The sequence below is a fragment of the Podarcis cretensis genome (genome assembly GCF_951804945.1).
Source record: "Podarcis cretensis genome assembly, chromosome: 11".
Taxonomy (NCBI): domain Eukaryota; kingdom Metazoa; phylum Chordata; class Lepidosauria; order Squamata; family Lacertidae; genus Podarcis; species Podarcis cretensis.
Genome location: NC_137180.1, coordinates 13,717,279 through 13,740,165, shown reverse-complemented (window position 1 = coordinate 13,740,165; position 22,887 = coordinate 13,717,279). Strand labels below are relative to the sequence as shown.

Here is a 22,887-nt window from a genome sequence, read left to right as displayed (position 1 = left end):
ATAATCTTTAGTGCAGCTTACCAAAGTCATTAGCAAATATCAGGTTTCTTCTGGTAGACTCACACTTTTCACTTAACCTGGTCCTGACTGCTGTAAAGGGCCTAGCCCAAAATTCTGACTATAAGCTCCGTGTGATACTCCGGTTTGGCCGTCTTGGGAATTGCTCTGTTCAGTTACTCAGCTTCTTGAAAAAATCTCTGCCCAACCAGGAAAATTAATCAGTACTATCTTTGCCACTGAGTTCAAAGGTTATTCTAAGAGTGTAGGAACACTATGTGGATAAGACAATAGGATGATTAACGAGAGAGCTGCTAGGTAGACCAAACAGACTCACTATAAGCCCATCAATTACAAGAGAGAGAGAGAGAGAGAGAGAGAGAGAGGTTGCTGCTGCATCAATAGAAGTCTAGTGTCTAGAGATCAAGGGGTGTACAGTGGCACCTCAGGTTAAGTACTTAATTGGTTCCGGAAGTCTGTTCTTAACCTGAAGCGCACTTTCCCATTGAAAGTAATGGAAAAGTGGATTGATCCGTTCCAGACAATGGAAAACACCTCCTAAAACAGCAATTTTAACACGAATTTTACTGTCTAACGAGATCATTGATCCATAAAATGAAGGCAATAATCAATGTGCTGTACTATAAAATAAATAAGACAGTATTGTAGATGAAAAAAGTAACTTTTTTTTTTACATGCACTGATGATTGTTTGAATGGGGGGCTTTTATCCATTTCTGCAGTCACACAGTCAACCAGTAGCTGAACCCCAAACCCCACATGATCCCCAAAACAATGGCAGAAGGCAGAGTCCCCCAGAAGTCCCCCAAACGAAGGAGCAAAGCAGAGACAAAGGCACAGGGCAGACAACACATGAACAAATCCCAAAATCCCTTGCAGAATCCCAAATATTCCACTCCCTGCCCTCCCACAGGGTAGGTGGGCTTACCTGGCTAGGTGCCACCCATCTTGCTACGGCTGGGGGTGGGGCAAGGGTTGGTAAAGGGCTTTTCAGCCCAGGCTCACCTTTGTTTTCTTGGTCTTCATTAGGTAAGTGTTCCTTACCTAACTTTGGGGCCGGGATGCAACCTCCTGGGCATCCTGAGGATGTCAGGGCCTGGCTCCAGGCAGTTGTGAAGGCCTCTGAGAGGTCTCGTGGCTGGAGCCCAGTTGCAGAGCCTCCACAGGCCCCGCGGATGTCCGGGCTTGGCTCCGGCCAGTGGCGAGGCCTCCAAGAGCTCGGAACACTCACTTCCTGGTTGAAACTGTTTGTAACCCGGAAAAACGTAACCAGAGGTACCACTGTAATAGTACCACTCTATTCTGCCTTAGTCAGACTACACTTGGAATACTGTGTCCAATTCTGGGCACCGTAATTTAAGAAGGATGTTGACAAGCTGGAACGTGTGCAGAGGAGGGCAACCAAGATGACTGAGGGTCTGGAAGCTAAGCCTTACAAGGAGTGCTTGAAGAAACTGGGTATGTTCAGCCTGGAAAAGAGGAGATATGATAGCCATCTTCAAATATCTTAAGGGCTGACATGTGGAGGAGGGAGCAAGCTTGTTTTCGCCTGCTCTGGAGGGTAGGACTCGAACCAAGAGCTTCAAGTTGCAAGAAAGGAGATTCCAACTAAACATCTGGAAAAACATTCTGACAGTAAGAGCTGTTCTGCAATGGAACAGACTCCAACAAGAGGTGGTGGACTCTCCTTCCTTGGGGGGGTTTAAGCAGAGGTTGGATGGCCATCTGTCATGGATGCTGTAGCTGATATTTCTGCATTGCAGGGGGTTGCATTAGATGACTCTTGTTGGCGTTCCTTCCAACTCTAAGATTCTATGATTTTATGAAAGTACCCAGGGGAGAGTTGGGACGCAGATGGCGCTGTGGGTTAAACCACAGAGCCTAGGACTTGCCGATCAGAAGGTTGGCAGTTTGAATCCCTGCGATGGGGTGAGCTCCCGTTGCTCGGTCCCTGCTCCTACCAACCTAGCAGTTCAAAAGCACATCAAAGTGCAAGTAGATAAATAGGTACCGCTCCAGCGGGAAGGTAAACGATGTTTCCGTGCGCTGCCCTGGTTCGCCAGAAGCGGCTTAGTCATGACCCGGAAGCTGTACACTGGCTCCCTCGGCCAATAAAGCGAGATGAGCACCGCAACCCCAGAGTCGGTCACAGCTGGATCTAATGGTCAGGGGCCCTTTACCTTTTTAAGGGAGAGTTAGTTTCCATTTTGTTCCATTTCGAGAGTGGGGCAGAAGACTTTTTCCTGCTCCGCAGCATAGCTGCCTGCCAGGGAGCAGCCTTCACATGCAGAGATGTGTTTGTAATAGTGTGTGAACACCTCTGTGTGTGTGTTCAGTAAGTATACACACATGCTTGTATGTGCTTTTGTGTAAGATCTGATAACCAGTTTAAAATCGACAGTGTATTTGAAACAAGCATTTCTAGTCCTAGGCAATGTACACTCTGTAACTTAAGAACACACACTTTCCCTCAAAGAATTCTGAGCACTGTAGTTTCCCCCCCCCCCACAGAGTGACCATTCCCAGCAACCATTAACAAACTCCAGTGCCCATAATTCTTTGAGGGACGGAATATGCTTCAAATGTGCTTTATGGTTATGGTGTGAGCACAGCTTTTGAATAAAAGGCCAAACAAAGGAACATGTTATGATGAACATGTAGTGTGAACTGTGCCAATGGGAAGGAACAGCCTATGCATTAGGAAGGGAAGGTGGCAATTTCTTGGGGCACTAAGGAATTTCATTATTCTGCCATTTCCTTGCTTGTCACAATTTGCATTGGCAGGACATACAGATTTGTCATGAGCTGAAAGCTATAGATCAATTGGGAAAGTGGAAATCTACTTATATGTAGGTGGGACTTGTTTCATGTATCACACCTGTGATACGTCTTTTATTTCCCTAACTTTTAAATATCAAAGATCATCCCTGACCACTGGTCCTGTTAGCTAGGGATGATGGAGATTGTAGTTCCAAAACATCTGGAGGGCCGGAGTTTGCCTATGCCTGACATACAACCTATGACGAACAATGCAACTGAACTTTGCAATATTATTTTCTCCTTAGCTTGTGTATCAGCCAAAAATGTATTATTACATTTCCATCTAGTGTTTTTTTCCTTCCAAATTGTGCTGTGCGTGTTTCAGCTTCAGGAGTGGAAAAATGTATGTTATACATTGATCCAGCATAGTGATTTAAAAACAAAACAAAGCATGAGTTGAGGCAGACCTCACTAGGGCTTAGTCATGGGACTCGCTTCCTGTGCCAGGGCTCAGCAGTGAAACATGTGAGGCTATACTGTGGAACAACATGTCTTTGATCATGCTCATTGTGGGTTTTATCTCATCACTCAGTGAGTACCGCTAACCCCAGCACATCTGGGATTTGATGGCAGAATACAGGGTGCGACTTCCAGACAGGTTTGAGCATCTCTGCTTGGAACCAGTAGGATAATGTGAAGCTTTCCTTTCACAATCCTGATCCATCGAGAGCCTCATCAGATGGTCAATCGTCAATGGGTCATGACAGGTTGTCCTGCCGTTGAAAAGGGGGGGCTGCAAAAGGAGACGATACGAAGATGCCTCAAAATGCAGAGATGGCTGACCAGATACAGTGGAACCTCAGTTGTTGAATGTAATCTGTTCTGGAAGACTGTTCAACTTCCAAAACGTTTGACAACCGAGGCACTGTCGGCAATTTCCATTGAGAAAATGGAAAAACACGCCGTGGAAGCTCTACATGGGGCTACCTTTGAAGGTGACCCGGAAACTACAACTAATCCAGAATGCGGCAGCTAGACTGGTGACTGGGAGCGGCCGCCGAGACCATATAACACCGGTCTTGAAAGACCTACATTGGCTCTCAGTACGTTTCCGAGCACAATTCAGAGTGTTGGTGCTGACCTTTAAAGCCCTAAATGGCCTCGGTCCAGTATATCTGAAGGAGCGTCTCCTCCCCCATCGGTCTGCCCGGACACTGAGGTCCAGCACCGAGGGCCTTCTGGCGGTTCCCTCACTGCGAGAGGCCAAGTTGCAGGGAACCAGGCAGAGGGCCTTCTCGGTGGTGGCGCCCGCCCTGTGGAATGCCCTCCCATCGGATGTCAAGGCGATGGACAACTACCTGACATTCAGAAAACATCTGAAGGCAGCCCTGTTCGGGGAAGTTTTTAATATGTGACATTTTAGTGTATTTTTCATCTCTGTTAGAAGCCGCCCAGAGTGGCTGGGGAAGCCCAGCCAGATGGGCGGGGTACAAATAATAAATTATTATTATTATTATTATTATTATTATTATTATTATTATTATTATTCGACTTCTGAGGCACATTCGAAAACAGAAGCAATTACTTCTGGGTTTTCGGCATTTGGGTTCCAAAACATTCAGCTTCCAAGACACTGAAAAACCGAGGTTTCCAAACATAGGGAAAAGGAAAAATTGCCAAAGAGGTGGGTGGTCTGTTGGTGGGTGCTTTTTCAAGCGGCTACCATTGTGAAATTCAGGGTGATCATATTATATACACCACAATATAGGTGCGATCAGACTTACTCAGCCGTTGCAAAGGACTGTGTAATGACATGAACCAGATTATACTGCTTTGACCACCACCTCTCGCACCAAAGAACTCTGGGAATATTCGTGATTATGAATTTTTTGAAAATTCTGCATCTGAGAGAGAAATCAGTCTGGAATTTGCAGTGCAGATGAGTCCTCTTGTACTCTGTGAATGTGACGTTGTCAAAATATCAGCTTTGGTTATACACATGAGATGCCTATGTATCTAGCATAGTATGTTCTCAGTTCTTCTATTAATGCTTTTAATTTGGTAGCCTGCTTTGAAGTTGTTTCAGTTGTGGGAGATCAATCATAATGTGTTGTGTCTCATATTTTGCCTGAACTAAGTCTTAATGTTTGCCTTGCCTTTCTTTCCAGCTGCATTTACCATGATTGGCACATCCACCCATTTATCAGATCAGTGCTCTCAGTTTGCCATCCCATCTTTCTGCCACTTTGTGTTTCCTCTCTGCGACGAGCGCGCTCGGACACCTAAACCAAGGGAGCTCTGTCGGGATGAGTGTGAAGTTCTGGAGAATGACCTCTGTAGGCAGGAATACAACATTGCTAGATCTAATCCACTCATTCTGATGCAACTCCAGCCACCAAAATGTGAAGACCTGCCACTGCCAGAAACCCTGGAGGCTGCCAACTGCATAAGGATTGGAATACCTGTAGATCGGCTCAACAGGTGTAAGTTGTCTTTCTTGCTTTTTCTTTTGTGCAAATGTATCAAAATCAACAGGGTGGCGCTGTGGGTTAAACCACAGAGCCTAGGACTTGCTGATCAGAAGGTTGGTGGTTCGAATCCCTGCGACGGGGTGAGCTCTTGTTCTTTGGTCCCTGCTCCTGCCAACCTAGCCGTTTGAAAGCATGTCAAAGTGCAAGTAGATAAATAGGTACCGCTCCGGCAGGAAGGTAAATGGTGCTGCTCTGGTTTGCCAGAAGCGGCTTAGTCATGCTGGCCACATGACCTGTATGCCGGCTCCCTCGGCCAATAAAGCAAGATGAGCGCCTCAACCCCAAAGTCGGCCATGACTGGACCTAATGGTCAGGGGTCCCTTTACCTTTATCTCTCAAAATCAAATAATTGGGTTTATACATTTAAGCATTGTGTTTAAAAAGGACGAAGAAGTTAATTAACATATTAAATTACCCATTAGAGCCTGGGAAACTCAGTTGGTTAGAATATGGTGCTGATGATGCCAAGGTTGCAGGTTTGATCCCCGTAAGGAAAAGCTGCATATTCCTGCACTGCAGGGGGGTTGGACTAGATGATCCTGATGGACAGCGTCTTGCAGTAAATAAATAGAAAGAGCATGCAGAGTCAAAGGTCCAAAAGAAAAACTTTTACTATAAGGCAAAGGCTTGTTACAAAACTTCCGAAAAAGACTTCAGACACACGAGGTTAAAAACGAGAGAGAGATAGAGAGCTGATTGCTGAGCGCAGGAATTTTTCTCTCCTGGCTCGGCATGACCTTGAGATACTCAAAGCAATGGAAAGAGAAGAAGGGAAGTCACTGGTATTTTAAGGTTGTTTAAATGAATATTCTAAAATGTAAAACAGGAAATTTAATAAAAATTATAGAAAAAATGGAGGCAAAAAAGAGAGAGAAAAGCTGGCAAGAGGCTTGAAACTAGGCTGAAGCTTGTGTGAAAGTAGGCTATGTGGCCCTTGGGCCCTCCCTCCCTCTACCTTTAATGTGTCACAAGATACATGACATTGTTTAGACTTCCGGGCCAAGTACATTTTACTACTGTGCTACAAAGCATGGGTTGCATCTAATTATGTTGTCCCGTTACTGCAAGGACTTCTGCAAGAAGAGCTTTCCTTTCCCTCTTGGATTCCCATCCCCACCCCATCCGCCATTTTGTTCTGGGAATTCTCAAATGCCTGGAAAAGATTGGTGAGGGCAGAGAAGGGTGGGAAAGGAAATCCCATTGTGCAGGCAGACATACTTGCTCTAATGGGACAGTTTTCCTATTTTTACATTTTAAAGATCTTTCAGCTACTGGTGGTAGGATAATGTTGGCTGCTCCTCTTTTGCTTTTCAGGTCTAAATTAGCAAGTAAGCTTTGCTTAGGCTTTGAGAGCAAGCAGTTAGGTATCCAAAAAGCAATGCATTGGATTGGGCAAAGGAGGCAAGATGGATGGTGAAGTTTCCCCTGATGAAAAAAATACCTAGATTTGGCATCCTGTCTTTCTGTTCTGATCTGAAAGGACCGACTGTAAAATAATAGAGGAATACAAGAGAAGAACTGCATTTCAGTGCAGTGTTTTTGCAAGAGAAATCCTAAAACTCTCTTGCAAAATTAGCAAGGGTTGTTTCATTCCATTGTAATGCTTTAAATGTGCATTCCTCTGCAAAGCAAAAGCAATGTGCTGAATTTCATGTTCTCTCTTTCTCGGCTGCTTGGGGCATACTTGGAAGGGGAGTGAAGTCCGTTGGTGAGAAAGAGGAACAGCAGATGTCAAATCATTCTTCTCCAGCTTCTCTCTGTATGATGTAAAGGGTTGTTGCCAGAGGAATGTAGATGCTGCCCCAGGCACCTGAGATACTGCCAGACCTCCCTGTTAGAAAAGGCTGCCCTCCTGCATACTAACCTTTTCCAGCTTCATTGTTTCCAGTAAGATGCAATGTATACACAGTGCTATGGCACAACCTTTGTGCTGTTGTGAAGTGCTTGAGGTGTTAAGAATCCACAGCGGAATAAGTCTGCTGGAAAAGGGAAGCATTGACATCTCTGGAAAGGGAATTTCTCTACCCACAAAATGACACGCCTGAGGCAGCAGGCCAGTACAGATCACCTTGTGCAACTGGAGCAATTTTTAATGGGATACATAAATATTATGAAACTGGTACAGTTGTGTTTATGGAAGTGAAGCAAAACCAGATACAGGATAAAAATAAAGAACAGGGCTGAGGATTAGAAAGTTGCAGGGAAAGAACAAGGAAAAGAATTTTTAAAGAGTAGAGGAGGCTAAGCAGGGGGTGGGGAACAGCAGTTTAAAAATGGGATACAAATTTTGGTGGGAGTTATGTGGTTCAGATATTGGTTTGTTGGCCTTCATGCCGTGACCTATTTGGTTTCTGAATTGCTGCTTTATTCATCTTTTTCTTCTTTGGTGATCACTCATAGCCGAGTAAGATTGTCTTCCATAAACACAGTTTAAACTCACTCCGTAAGTGACTACGGAGGCCAATTCTGGATCCACACATTCTTCTGCCATAGCTGTCAACTTTTCCCTTTTCTTGTGAGGAATCCTATTCGGAATAAGGGAATTCCCCTTAAAAAAAGGGAAACATTGACAGCTATGCCTTCTACAGTGGGGACATAGGTTTCAGGGCAGAAGTTGATCAGGGTGAGGGTTTGCCCAACGTGCCTTCCTCTTAGCACTTTTCTCCCTTTCGTCCTGAGTTTGACGATCGTCAAAGCCCATGACACCTTTGGTAAAGGCCGTTCTCCAATTGGAGCATTCACAGGCCAGTGTTTCCCAGTTGTTGATGTTTATACTACATTTTTAAAGATTTGCCTTGAGAGTCTTTAAACCTCTTTTGTTGACCACCAGCAATACACTTTCCATTTTTAAGTTCAGAATAGAGTAGTAGCTTTGGAAGATAATAATCAGGCATCCACACAATATAACCAGTCCAATGAAGTTGATGTTGAAAATCGTTGCTTTGGCACTGGCGATCTTTGCTTCTTCCAGTACACTGGCATTGGTTCGCCTGTCTCCCAAGTGATGTATAAATTTTCTGGAGACACCACTGATGGAATCTTTCGAGGAGTTGGAGATGGCGTTTATAAGTGGTCCACGTTTCATATATTAATTTATTCATATAGCATAGTCTAGCTGATGGGAAAGTCATACATATTGGGTTATTCTTTTTTGTTATTGCAAGAGTAAGCCTTTTCACTCATCTTTCACTTTTGGATCAGTTAGTTAATCTTAGGTGAAGCTGTTCTATAAAAAAGAGACTTAAGTCATGTTGAAGCAGATGAGTTTGCTAAGAAGTGATGATGCATACATTTCTGCACTGCACCACAGTGGGAATTTGCCTTTTCCTGACATAAAGTAAGGTAAAGGTAAAGGTACCCCTGCCCGTACGGGCCAGTCTTGACAGACTCTGGGGTTGTGCGCCCATCTCACTTAAGAGGCCAGGGGCCAGCGCTGTCCGGAGACACTTCCGGGTCACGTGGCCAGCGTGACATCGCTGCTCTGGCCAGAGCCAGAGCCAGAGCTGCACACGGAAACGCCGTTTACCTTCCCGCTGGTAAGCGGTCCCTATTTATCTACTTGCACCCGGAGGTGCTTTCGAACTGCTAGGTTGGCAGGCGCTGGGACCGAGCAGCGGGAGCGCACCCCGCCGCAGGGATTCGAACCGCCGACCTTTCGATCGGCAAGCCCTAGGCGCTGAGGCTTTAACCCACAGCGCCACCTGCGTCCCCTGCGTTTCCTGACATAGAGGTCGGCAAAACAACAGATTTACTAGACATGGGAAACTGTTTTGTAAGGAGAGGATTGCTTTGTGTTAATCATCTGCCAAACTACTTCTTGCAGATCACCAGTGTTACAATGGCTCTGGAGCAGATTATAGAGGCACCATCAGTGTCACAAAGTCAGGCCACCATTGCCAGTATTGGGACTCTCAGCATCCTCATCCCCATCACTTGTCAAGCACAGAGTTTCCAGAGCTTGGAGGGGGACACGCATACTGTCGCAATCCTGGAAGCCAGATGGAAGGTCCCTGGTGTTTTACGCAAAACAAAAACGTACGCATGGAACTGTGTGAAGTACCTTCTTGTAGTATGTATTATTTTTCTTCCCTGCTTCTAGAGTGTTTGTAGAAAAAAATAGTTGTAAAGCAAATCAAAGGCCTTTTCGTTGCACCATTTCGTATTAATGCATTGTTTGTTTGTCAACATTGAAGCCAGGGGGATTTAAGTGCATGTAATTTATGGCCTGTACTGCTGCTGTTCTTGGGTTTGAGGAAAGCAAGACTAATCTTTCAGGTTTGCAGTTTATCTAATGATCTTACCTATTACTGGGTGAACGTTTGCCAGGAGTCCTTGGTCAAGATTATGTAGATTGTACTTATAATGTACAGGGTGTGGGTGGCATTGTGGTCAAAACCACAGAGCCTCTTGGACTTGCCAATCAGAAGGTTGGCAGTTTGAATCCCCGCAGTGGGGTGAGCTCCCGTTGCTCTGTCCCAGCTTCTGCCAACCTAGCAGTTCGAAAGCACGCCAGTGCAGGTAGATACCGTATTTTTTGCTCCATAAGACGCACCTGACCATAAGATGCACCTAGTTTTTAGAGGGGGAATGCAAGGGAAAAAATATTCTTTAAAGGGAGCGCTGAGCAGAGCCTGTATGCATCCCAGGCTCAGCTCAGCGCTCCCTTTCACGATCCGCGTGGAGCGTGTGTGCGGCGCTTGCAGGCTTTTCCCCGAGGAGGGAGAAGCCCCCAAGAGCCGCACACATGCTCCGTGCAGCTCTTTAAAGGGAGCGCAGCTCTTGGGGGGCTTTTCTGGGAGGTGGGGGAAGGGACAAAGGGGCTAAGCCAGAAGTTAGAACAGCAACAGGGAGCGCTGCGCAGCGATCCCTCTTGCTATTTTGGCTTCTGGGATAGCTGCGCAGCCTGCATTCGCTCCATAAGATTCACACACATTTCCCCTTACTTTTTAGGAGGGAAAAAGTGTGTCTTATAGAGCGAAAAATACAGTAAATAGGTTCGACAAATGGCAAACGGCATTTCCATGCACTCTGGTTTCCATCACAGTGTTCCATTGTGCCAGAAGTGGATTAGTCATGCTGGCCACATTACCCGGAAAGCTGTCTGTGGACAAACACCAGCTCCCTCAGCCTGAAAGCAAGATGAGCGCCACAACCCCATAGTCACCTTTGACTGGTCTTAACCATCCAGGGGTCCTTTACCTTTAGCTTTTTTACAGGAATCAACTTCAGTGCTCCTTGGGCTTGTGCCCTCCTCGCTCCTCAATCACAGCTGCAAGGAATGGATTGAGAGCACCCATGTCCATTTTTAAACTAATTGCAGTTTATTGTTACATCTGACAAGGGCAATTTGTATTTAGTTTAAACAACGGTTTATTGAAAAACCAGGCTCAAACTGTGGTTTATGACTGACCAGAGTTGCAGTGCAGATATAATAAGAAACAATGGCCAGTCAAAACTAAGAAGCAGATTGTCCCACTCCCCTCTCCTCAGCAAGTAACAGTGGGAGGAGAGAGGGCATGGAAGAAAGAAGACCCATTTTTGTAGCATTAAACTATGGTTTAACATAATGTGTGAACTGGGTTGTGATTGATGGTTTGCATTATAAACTCTCTTCAGAAAATGTTCTCTGTAGTGTGCCAAATTTCATATCTGAGAGTTTGGGAGCATAGCCTAAAATTTCAACATGCAAATGAATGCTTTGTACATGTGCCAGTAATTCATTCTTGTGTCACACTAAATGGTCCTAAAGGACAGAGCTTCACACTCAGCAAAAGGATGCAAGAGGCTTTCCTGGGTGGTACTACTTCCCCAGATGACAGCTGGGAAATTATTATTATTTATTAAATTTATATATCGCCCTTTATCCAAAGATCTCAGGGCAGTTCACAAGATAAAAATACAGCATAAAAGCACAAAATAAATAGTTAAAACAAAGCAAATATCCCAATGGGATCATGTTCTCCCTGGTTTATTAATCTTGTATTAATATATTAATTGCTTCCATTTTATTGTTACTGATTTGTTGTTTTTAACTTTGCATTTTTGTCCTGTTGCATTTTCCTGTGAACTGCTTTTATGGTTCTTACATATAAGTAGGCTATAAATATTAAAACTAGACTCTGTTGCATGACTCTGTTGAACAGATATATTAGTCAAGGTCCTGTTGGTTTTATAGATTTTTCCTAAAGAGCACTTCTTATTTCAGACCTTGAATTACTTTTATTATAATTTAGTCAGAAATTAGTCAGTAAGTGATCCAACTGGAAAGTTACATAGGAGGGCAAAGGCCATATAAAATTTAACTGTGCAAATATATAATTGCTAGTTGAAACATTTGTTTATTTTATCTATGAATATTTGCTGGGGATACTCTGAATTCTGCCTTATTCATTCCAATGTGATATCTCTCTGGATATGCTGATGTGCATGTGAAGCTGCTGCATTTCCTGCTCAAATGAATGAAGCAACTCTCCTGAGAGCATGAATTCTATGTGCATCAGAGTCTTATACCACTGAGCCTCTTGGGCTTGCTGATCAGAAGGTCTGCAGTTCGAATCCCCGCAATGGAGTGAGCTCCCATTGTACTCCTGCCAACCTAGCAGCTCAAAAGCACACCAGTGCAAGTAGATAAATAGGTACCCCTGTGGCGGGAAGGTAAACGGCTTTTCTGTGCGATCTGGTTTCCGTCACAGTGTCCCGTTGCACCAGAAGCGGTTTAGTCCTGCTGGCCACACGACCCGGAAAGCTGTCTGTGGACAAACACCAGCTCCCTTGGCCTGAAAGTGAGATGAGCGTCGCAGCCCCATAGTCGCCTTTGACTGGACTTAACTGTCCAGGGGTCCTTTACCTTTTACCTTTTTTATTTAAGCACTCACCTGGGGCCATAGGCAAGTGAGGGGGCTGTCTCTAAGGGACAAAGCAGGCCATCAGGGAAGAAAGCCCCCTTCTCCATGCCCAATATAGAAATGCAGTGGGCTAATGGGAAAAGGTTGGCTAACCCAAATGTACTAGTAAAAAAGTTTGCAGGCTTATAGCAAGGCTGGTGTGCCTTATTAGTAGTGGCCCATATGAGTGGCTGTTGGGCCACACCTTGACAATGCGGCACAATCTTGGTGTGTTTCCTTGGAAGGAAACCCCAATGCATTCAGTTGGACCTATCCCCAGGTAAGTGCCATAGGATTGCATCCTTTCAAACAGAAATGCAGTCGTACCTTGGATCCCGAACGCCTTGGTACTCGAACGTTTTGGCTCCCGAACGCCACAAACCCGGAAGTGAGTGTTCCGGTTTGCGAACTTTCTTTGGAACCTGAATGTCCAACGGGGCTTCCGCGGCTTCCAATTGGCTGTAGGAATATGCTGCAGCCAATCAGAAGCTGTGCTTTGGTTTCCAAACATTTTGGAAGTCGAACAGGCTTCTGGAACGGATTCCGTTCGACTTCCAAGGTGTGACTGTAAAGCATTTGTGTATTTGTGTATTCAGAAAGTTCAGTTATAGAGTGTTATCTATGCATGACCAGTGAGTGCTGGTTGGATCCATGGAGCTTGTATTTATTTTGCATATCAACTTCTCTTGGACCGTATTCGCCCCTTATTCTTAGGAATTTGAAATCTGTTGGCAATTAATGCAATATTATTATTGGGTTTACCATTGGGTTTCCGTGTGCGGGTGCATGTGCTGAAGTTTAGTCTCTTGGTGCTGGTTGTGTGCATGCACTTATTTCCATTACGTGTGAATGTTTAAGACTCCTCCTGAAAATGTGATTTTTTTTCAAACAGGTCCACGTGACAACAGCAAGATGGGGATCCTCTACATCCTGGTACCCAGCATAGCAATTCCTCTGGTTATTGCCTGCCTTTTCTTCTTGGTGTGTATGTGCAGGAACAAGCAGAAGACATCTGCTACTACTCCTCAGCGTCGTCAGCTGATGGCATCTCCTAGCCAGGATATGGAAATGCCTCTCATTAATCAGCACAAACAGGTACCATTTAAACAAGAAAAAAAGACACCAGGTTTTATCCAGTAGTAGGTTTACAGTGACAGGAAGCATCTCCTTGCACAAGGCAAGAAACTCAATTTTTGCCAATCCTCCCCTACCATCTGCAGCTCTCAATGCCATATCTTAGACCAGAGATGGGTCCTTAAGGAGGTACAACAGTCCCAGCATGGCCAATTTTCAGTGATGATGGGAGTTGTAGTTTGACAATATCTAAAGCAGGCTCTATGTATGACTTGAAAGGGAAGTGGGTGGCACTGTGGGTTAAACCACAGAGCCTAGGACTTGCTGATCAGAAGGTCGGCAGTTCGAATCCCCGCGACGGGTGAGCTCCTGTTGCTCGGTCCCTGCTCCTGCCAACCTAGCAGTTCGAAAGCACGTCAAAGTGCAAGTAGATAAATAGGGACCGCTCCGGCGGGAAGGTAAACAGCGTTTCCGTGTGCTGCTCTTGTTTGCCAGAAGTGGCTTAGTCATGCTGGCCACATGACCCGGAAGCTGTATGCCGGCTCCCTCGGCCAATAAAGCGAGATGAGTGCTGCAACCTCAGAGTCGGCCACGACTGGACCTAATGGTCAGGGGTCCCTTTACCTTTACCTTAGAGCTGGCTTCATCAACCTCGGCCCTCCAGATGTTTTGAGACTACAGTTCCCATCATCCCTGACCACTGGTCCTGCTAGCTAGGAATCATGGGAGTTGTAGGCCAAAAACATCTGGAGGGCCGAGGTTGAGGAAGCCTGATCTAGAGGGCTGCAGGTTCCCCAGCTTTTATCCTCCACTGTTTGAGAGGCTCCCTCAAAAATCAGGAGCAGCTTTCTTGGGGACATAGTGGGCTAGATGAAGTTGGGAGTGGGATTAGTGAAATTCAAGTTCCCCACCCTGTGCACGGTAATTTTCAGATAGCACACAACCATCATTGGACTCAAGCCTGTTTCCACAAGCCATTCACATGCCCATTGAATTGAAAATCTTCAATTATGAGATATTGAGGTGGAAATGATGCCAGTTCCTGTGACTTTTAGGGTTAGCAAAAAGGCCATTGTGTTAAAAAGTAACATCGTTTTCTAGAACATGAGGAAAATCATAAGCCACTGGGATGATCCTGTTGATGAACACATGGCAGTTTCTTTTACTTGCTGCTTTAAGACTATTGAAATACTCAGACATGAAATATTTTGTCCTGTGTGCGTTTGTAAAACAAATGAGATCCCTCTGAGTATAAACGTAAGCTGGATGCACACTTTGATCCATAGCTTTCTTCTTGTGAGAACCACCTAATAATTTGCAACGTTTTCCTTTGATTTTTTTAAAATAACTTTTTTATTCAAAATTAAAACAAAACATATTATCCAGAAACATATCATCCTTATTCCCCCCCCATTTTTCCTCCCTCCCCCCACCCACCCCCACCCCCTGACTTCCCTCAGTTCCAGTCTTTGATTTCTCTAAAAATGCTGTTTTCTGCATGTTACACAGTTGTATAGATCCTGAAACTATTTAGCTGCTTATTATCAATAAAAAGTTTGTGAATGTTTATTCAAACCAGTTTGTGGATGTTTATTCAAAAATAAACATTTTCCTTTGATTTAGAATGAAACCATTAAGAGAATGATTTTGGGTATGTTTTATTTTCAGACTAAGCTGAAAGAGATCAGTCTCTCCACGGTGAGGTTCATGGAGGAGCTTGGCGAGGAGAAGTTTGGGAAAGTTTATAAGGGTCACCTGTTTGGTGCAACGCCAGGCGAGCAGACGCAGACAGTTGCCATCAAAACCCTCAAGGATAAAGCCGACTTAGCCCTCCGGGAAGAATTTAAACATGAAGCGATGATGAGGTCAAGGTTACAGCACCCAAATATCGTTTGCTTACTGGGAATAGTGACAAAAGAGCAGCCCATCAGTATGATCTTTAGCTACTGTTCCCATAGCGACCTGCATGAGTTTTTGGTTATGAGATCCCCTCATTCTGACGTCGGCAGCACTGATGATGATAAGACCGTGAAGTCCACATTGGAGCCAGCAGATTTTTTCCACATTGTGACTCAGATAGCGGCAGGGATGGAATACCTGTCAAGCCATCACGTCGTCCACAAAGATTTAGCCACTAGAAATGTGTTGGTGTTTGACAAACTCAGTGTGAGAATATCCGACTTGGGCCTTTTCAGGGAAGTCTATTCTGCTGACTACTACAAACTCATGGGGAATGCTCCACTGCCTATACGGTGGATGTCCCCCGAGGCAATCATGTATGGCAAGTTTTCCATTGATTCTGACATCTGGTCCTACGGAGTGGTATTGTGGGAGATCTTCAGCTACGGCTTGCAGCCTTACTGTGGCTATTCCAACCAAGATGTCATCGAGATGATAAGAAACAGGCAGTTTTTGCCGTGTCCCGACGACTGCCCTGCGTGGATGTACTCGCTGATGTTGGAATGTTGGAACGAATTTCCCAACCGAAGGCCAAGATTCAAAGACATCCACAACAGGCTGAGAACCTGGGGGAACTTGTCGAATTACAACAGCTCGGCACAAACGTCCGGGGCGAGCAACACCACGCAAACCAGTTCCCTCAGCACAAGCCCTGTTAGCAATGTCAGCAACACTAGGTACGTTGGACCGAAACAGAAAGCACAAGCTTTCCCTCAGCCACAGTTCATCCCAATGAAAGGACAGATACGGCCGATGGTTCCACCACCTCAACTCTACATTCCCGTCAATGGTTACCAACCGATGCCAGCCTACGGAGCTTATTTGCCCAATTTTTATCCCGTGCAGATCCCTATGCACATGGCTCCTCAGCAGATGGCTCCTCAGATGATTCCAAAACCAGGCTCCCATCACAGTGGCAGTGGTTCCACAAGCACGGGATACGTAACAACCGCTCCCTCCAATGCCTCGGTGGCGGACAGGGCTGCTCTGCTGTCTGAAGGTGCAGATGATGCTCACGCCGCAGAAGATGTTGCTCAGAGTCTGGTCCAGGAAGAGGAGGAGGAAGAGGGCTCAGTGCCCGAGACAGAATTATTGGGTGATAATGACACTCTTCAGATGGACGAGGCAGAATTCCAGACAGAAGCCTAGAGGTGTTGCCTTACTACAAAGACAAAATGGGGCACGTCTTCAGTCCACTGGAGACTGTTGTCCTTTTGACTTGCATAATCAATGTGTTCCCCTCCCCCTCTGGACTTTTACACACACTATAATCCAAAACCACCTGAGATGCAACAATAATGACATATCATGTTTAAAGGATTTTTCTTTCCGGCAGATGTATGCAAATATGAAGATTGGGAATTGCTGTTTCTGAATCTAGGGTTGATTGCAGTTTTTGCAGGGAGGCTGCTTTTATAATATACTGTTGCTGTGCAACAGAAAGTGGAAATGCATTGCACATCATGTATATCTTGAACTCTGATTGTATTTTTTTTAAAATAATTCTGGTAAAATCAGTAACCAAAAAAGAGAGAGAGAGAGAGTTGGTCAACAATAACACACAGGGTTGTTCTGCATGTGGAAAAGTGCTTAACGTATAAGGGACATCCTACAAACAGAATCTTTGTCTTTTTGATAGAATTGATTTGAAATATAGCTGAAGTTCAGGTAAGAAATATAGCTGAAATTTGAAATATAGCTGAAGTTCAGGTAAGAAAGCAGAATGACTGGTATATCTTAGTGACTGAAGAAGTGAATTGATTTCCATTATAAAGGAATGGAAGTATAACATACGTTTTAGCAGCAAATATATTTTTCTAACTAGAGTAAGTGATCTGGTAGGCTTTGCACTAACTGAATAAGCCAACCTCTTTTGCCTGTTGTGGTCAAATCTTGATAAAGGGCTCAGAAATACATTAGCACATATTATTGATCGTGTTGATCAATAAGAATTTTAAACTCATTTTGAATTTAATTAAAAAGGTGCTAGAAAAACACATGCCCTCCTTTGTTTTTCTTTTTAAAAAGAACCTTTTTAGAGATTGTAGATCTTTAAAGACCAAAATAAGCAATATTGTATAGAATGTGTGGATACATGTTTGATGCTTTTTTGTGAGATGAATCATGTACAGACTTTGAAATGTAATTTATGTTTTGTTACATTTTATATGGGTTTTTTATTGCAGCATTTGGATCTTTGAAAAGAATGCCTATATAACTTAAACCGTTTACATTATGCTTTGTAATATTTTATTGGGATTGGGATTTGTATGCTTTGATATGTTGATAAATACTGGTCCAAACATTTCATAGCCATACATTTCATACATTCTGTAATATAAATATTCCCTGAATTGTATTATAATGTAGCTACATATACATTGTAGTTCTAGGCTGTAAATCCATCACATGGACTATCTAACAAAATATTTGATTAATTTGTAAGATGTTGTAAAAAGAAAAAAGAAAAAAAAATACACTGTAAATGTGGAAATTCTCATTTCCATTCTGCCGTGTTTTACCATAATAAACTGTGCCTTTGCGAAGTACATTTGGGTTACGTGAAGCACACATTGCAGTCTGCAGCCTGTCTTAGTGACAGGAACTGCTTAACTGGTTTCCAGTTTATCTCTTGAAATTTGCTATGCACTGGTAGGTAAACAATGAGAAGCTCTCTTGCTTGTTAATATAAATGCGAGTTGGAGAATATCAATAAATCATACAAATAAAAGTGAAGTTTATTTAGTTTATTAAATGTGTTGATGACCTTCGATACTGTAATGCAGCTCAATTTAAGAACTTTCTCTTCCTATGCACCCATTTTCTTATTCATGAGCATTGCCATGGCGGCACAAAGAGAATTGTATGCCCAGAGTCCAATATGGGAGACCAATTCATTCATTCATTCGTTCATTTTAAATGAATGTTTTGCATCCAAGCGGTGCCCCTCTGTCGACTGAAAATTATCTCATTTGGTGGAGCCTTCCACCAAAGGAATGGGGACTAAGGCGATCTTCAGCGATCTTGTGCCACATTCCATGCTGTTCCGAAGGATCCTTCAAACCTCTGGAACATATCTGGGTTAGGGATGACAAGAAAGGAGGGGAATTGTTGAAGATCCCTGTTCTGTTGATGGAAGAATCCACTGGGTCAAAGAGCCTTCCATCCATACAGCATACTAACAGGACACAACCTGAGGACATCTCAGTAGCTTTACAATGCAATAAATACACTAGTGGCCAAAATTGTGGAAACCTTTTGGGGAAAGTGTATTTCTGAGGTTTGATTGCTCATAACACCACCTTTTTTGGAGTAATAACATAAAATTACATGTCAGTGGAAAGATAACTTAATGAAGAATGTAATGCAACAAAGTGTGTCCAATTACCTGTATTCTATCAAAAGTTATAGCCAAATAACCAGAAAAAGGAAGCACAACTTTCTTAGGTTGATATGCAGTAGCTTTTCTTCATTTGAATGTAGCCATTGAGCATGAATGTTTAGAGAGCCAATTATGTGTTGTTGTTGTTTAGTCGTTTAATCGTGTCCGACTCTTCATGACCCCATGGACCAGAGCACGCCAGGCACTCCTGTCTTCCACTGCCTCCCGCAGTTTGGTCAAACTCATACTGGTAGCTTCGAGAACACTGTCCAGCCATTTTGTCCTCTGTCATCCCCTTCTCTTTGTGCCCTCCATCTTTCCCAACATCAGGGTCTCTTCCAGGAAGTCTTCTCTTCTCATGAGGTGGCCAAAGTACACTGGAGCCTCAGCTTCACGATCTGTCCTTCCAGTGAGCACTCAGGGTTGATTTCCTTCAGAATGGATAGGTTTGATCTTCTTGCAGTCCATGGGACCTTCAAGAGTCTCCTCCAGCACCAGAATTCAAAAGCATTAATCCTTTGGCAATCAGCCTTCTTTATGGTCCAGTTTTCACTTCCATACATCACTACTGGGAAAACCATAGCTTTAACTATACGGACCTTTGTTGGCAAGGTGATTTCTCTGCTTTTTAAGATGCTGTCTAGGTTTGTCATTGTGTTATGAGCCATCAAACCTCGGAAATACACTTTCCCCAAAAGGTTTCCACAATTTTGGCCACTAGTGTGAATAAATCCCATACGCACTGAGATGTTTTCTGAAAATGTTTTGAAGGTGCTTTAGTGCCCACTTCTTTGGTCACTAATGTCTGAATTTTTGACTTATAGGACATCGGTACTTATTGCTGAACTCTTAACTACACTGTTGGGATAATGGGAGCCACTCTTGCCTAACATAGTAGGTTACCTAATTCTTACCAGAGAACTCCTTACCCGTTGCATCATCGTTGACTCCAGCAGTATTTTTGGCCACCAACCTTCAGGAGGCCAATAGACTGCCAACCTTATTTTTTGTTCAACTAATCTCAGACACATATCTAACCAGGAGGAATAATTTGACTGAAGACATGCTTTCCATATATGTGCTAGATTCCAAATCTGGAAGAAAAAAATAGGCGCATAGGAACATTGCCGATCTTACAAATTTTAGATCCCCAGCCATTGGTGGCATCTCTGTATAACAAGCCCATTGGTCAAAATTCCATCTCTAGCAATTTTGTACACTTCTGATAATTGCGTCTTGTTCCTGTCTGATGTCCTAAGTTAGCTACTGAATCCATAAACAACTTCTTCATTTTATATATATTTATTTGCACAGGAATTTTTACGGATGGATTTTGAGTCAAAAAACAAGGTGTTGTCAATTTTAATTCACTTCTTCATTGCCCCCAATACAGATTTGTTCAATTTCCTTTTCACACAAAAAGTCCAAAAGGAGTTCTCTAATTATTATAATTAATACAGGCCAGCAATGTTTGTTCTCTAATTGAACGTATCACCTTTGCCTCCGGTAACTTCAACAACCATGTCTCCATATTAAACAATAATAAATATTTCTGTCTTTGTCCATATAGGAATCTCTCCGCTGTGATCATATATTGAGATATTATTCAAATATATTGAGATATTTATTCCATAGTTCTTGTTATATAGCTATTAATTTGCACCCAGCTCTTTATCTTCAGTTCCCATTTCCTGTTGTGTTTGCCATGGTTTTCCATCCTTATCTTTTAGAAACTCTTCCATTTATGCTTCTTCATTTCTTTTCCCTAGTAAAGCACCAGAGATTTGATAGCTTTTTTCCTCTGAGTTCACTTCAAGTTGCCAGATCTCTCTCCATCCATGACAATTTCACTGTTTGGCTGTTTCATTCCTCCAAACACCACAGTGAAGGAGAAGAAAGTCCTAAAAATGGTACAGGATTAGGGCATAAAGTTAAACCACCAGTTCACAGCCAGAATTTAAAAGTAGCTGCTGATGTGTGGAAACATCAATCATCAATAGTTTTAAAAAGGAAGGGACGCTCTTGAACCGGCAGCTTGATGGAGATGCATATGGTAAGTTCATTAAGGACTTTAAAAACCTAACTAGAAGCTTCATTCTGTTGCAGAAATATTATCCTTCTAATACAACGATGGGGATTGAGTTGGAAATACATGCTCAGCTAATATTTTCTTAATTTTAATGACTTCTGAAATGAATTTTCTGTTTGAAGTGAAACACTGAAAATTGTGTTTGATGCATTAATTTTTGCACTCCACTTTTCAGCTGCCACATGCGGTTCACTGTTGAATAAGAATATCTTACAATTATGTTCATTTAAAGTGATTTAATTCTCAGAAGGCTTGAGGCACTTAGTACTGTTGAATTATCTTTCAAATTACCCTCAGAATTAAACAGATGTAGTATGACAACAGTCTGCCGCTCAACTGTAGCAACAGAATTGGGTAGTAACAGAAAGGCATTGCCATAACTTTGGATTATTAACCTCCCAAAAACTGTCCTAATGGAGGACAGAGCTCTATTAACCCTAGTTGCCAGTGGGAGACTTTTAAGTATTTTATTTTATTTTACACACCCTGCATGGAAGAGTGAGAGACAGCAAGTGAAGGTGATATTCTGAAGAACTGCAGTGGTTCACAATTATCTTTTTTATGGAGTAACCACATGAACAAAATATTATTTCTTGGACTTATGAAGAAGCGTCCACAGCATCTGGGGCTTCCAGGTACCTGTGACAACCATCAGTTCCAATAGCTACAGGCAGCCTCAGATTCCATTCCAATCCTCTCCCATCTGGCAATTCCAAAGCTTACCATCTTGGCTAATAATAATAATAATAATAATAATAATAATAATAATTCTGCCCCACCCATCTGGCTGGGTTTCCCCAGCCACTCTGGGTGGCTCCCAACAGAATATTAAAAACACGATAAAACATCAAATATTAAAAAACCCCTAAACAGGGCTGCCTTCAGATGTCTTCTAAAAGTCAGATAGTTGTTTATTTCCTTGACATCTGATGGGAGGACGTTCCACAGGGCTGGCGCCACTAGATTTTTATAGATCTTAGCTAGTTTATTTTGAGTCATGTATCACCTGTACATCATTTGAAGGTGACCCGGACACAACAATTAATCCAAAATGTGGCAGCTGGACTGGTCACTAGGAGTGACCGGCAAGACCATATAACACTGGTCCTGAAAGACCTTGGGTACCAGTACATTTCCAAGCACAAATCAAAGTGTTGGTGCTGACCTTTAAAGCCCTAAATGGCCTCAACCCAGTATACCTGAAGGAGCATCTCCACCCCCATTGTTCAGCCCGGACGATGAGGTCCAGCTCCGAGGGTCTTCTGGTGGTTCCCTCACAGTGAGAAGTGAGGTTACAGGGAACCAGGCAGAGGGCCTTCTCAGTAGTGGCACCTACCCTCCCATCGGATGTCAAGGAAATCAACAACTATCTGACTTTTAGAAGACATCTGAAGGCAGCCCTGTTTAGGGAAGTTTTTAACGTTTGATGTTTCATCGTGCTTTTAATATTCTGTTGGGAGCTGCCCAGAGTTGCTGGGGAAACCCAGTCAGATGGGCGGGGTATAAATAAGAAATAATGATTATTATAATTACTACTACTACTACTACTACTTGGGAGCTCCCAGCCAGAGTTCAGTAGGGAAGAAGGGATCATCCTTATTATCTGTGAGAGTTTGGTTTTGTCACAGCCTTTGTGAGAGAAATAAAGCCAGGAAGAAATAAGCTCCTCTTTGCCCTATATATGGGGGCTTAGGGAGTGTTTTCTCCTTCTCCCTCTCTTTCCCCTCCCCTCTTTCACACACTTCACCCTGCACAGATGTTAGGGGGAAGAGACACACCTTGACTGCTCTCTTCAATCGGGCTTCTCATCCCGAATATTGGAAGTGATTTCTCCAAGGAGGCCCATTTCAGACAAAAATGCTCCTGCCTCCCCATGGAGCCTCATCGGAAGCTCATTGCAGTAGCCAACGTGGTGCTCTCCCAAGGCTGGGCTCTCTTAACTCCCCTTAGTTCCAGGCAGGGTTGTTGAGGACATAAAATGAGAAATGAGAGAGAACTAGGTGCACACCTCCTTGGGGGTACAGAAATGTAATAAATAAATAAATTAGTCACACACACACAGTGTTAACATTTGCCATTAGTAAGAGTAATTATGTATGACTTGGAGTACAGAACAGTGAGTCTATGCAGCCACCTGCTGGAAAATATGACTAACACCAAACTACAATAATCTGATGCACAAAGAACATTT

General features: G+C 43.5%; 1 protein-coding gene and 1 long non-coding RNA gene across 3 annotated transcripts in view; one reads left to right on the top strand and one right to left on the bottom strand.

The window, feature by feature from the left end:
* The window catches only part of ROR2 (receptor tyrosine kinase like orphan receptor 2), a 171,806-nt gene extending 153,850 nt beyond the window's left edge, over positions 1-17,956 (top strand). For both annotated transcript variants that reach the window (XM_079995415.1, XM_079995416.1), the window contains exons 6-9: positions 4,946-5,260; positions 9,132-9,377; positions 13,085-13,287; positions 14,935-17,956. In XM_079995415.1, the coding sequence (XP_079851541.1) occupies positions 4,946-5,260; positions 9,132-9,377; positions 13,085-13,287; positions 14,935-16,374 (2,204 nt within the window). In that variant the 3' untranslated portion in view covers positions 16,375-17,956. The remainder of the gene's footprint in view (positions 1-4,945; positions 5,261-9,131; positions 9,378-13,084; positions 13,288-14,934) is intronic.
* A 1-nt stretch (position 17,957) lies between these two features.
* LOC307226949 lies at positions 17,958-22,575 on the bottom strand. The gene is made up of 2 exons (XR_013843731.1): positions 22,475-22,575; positions 17,958-18,302 (listed from the first exon to the last, which is right to left on the bottom strand). It is a non-coding gene; the product is annotated as an uncharacterized lncRNA (long non-coding RNA).
* Positions 22,576-22,887: the final 312 nt, after the last annotated feature.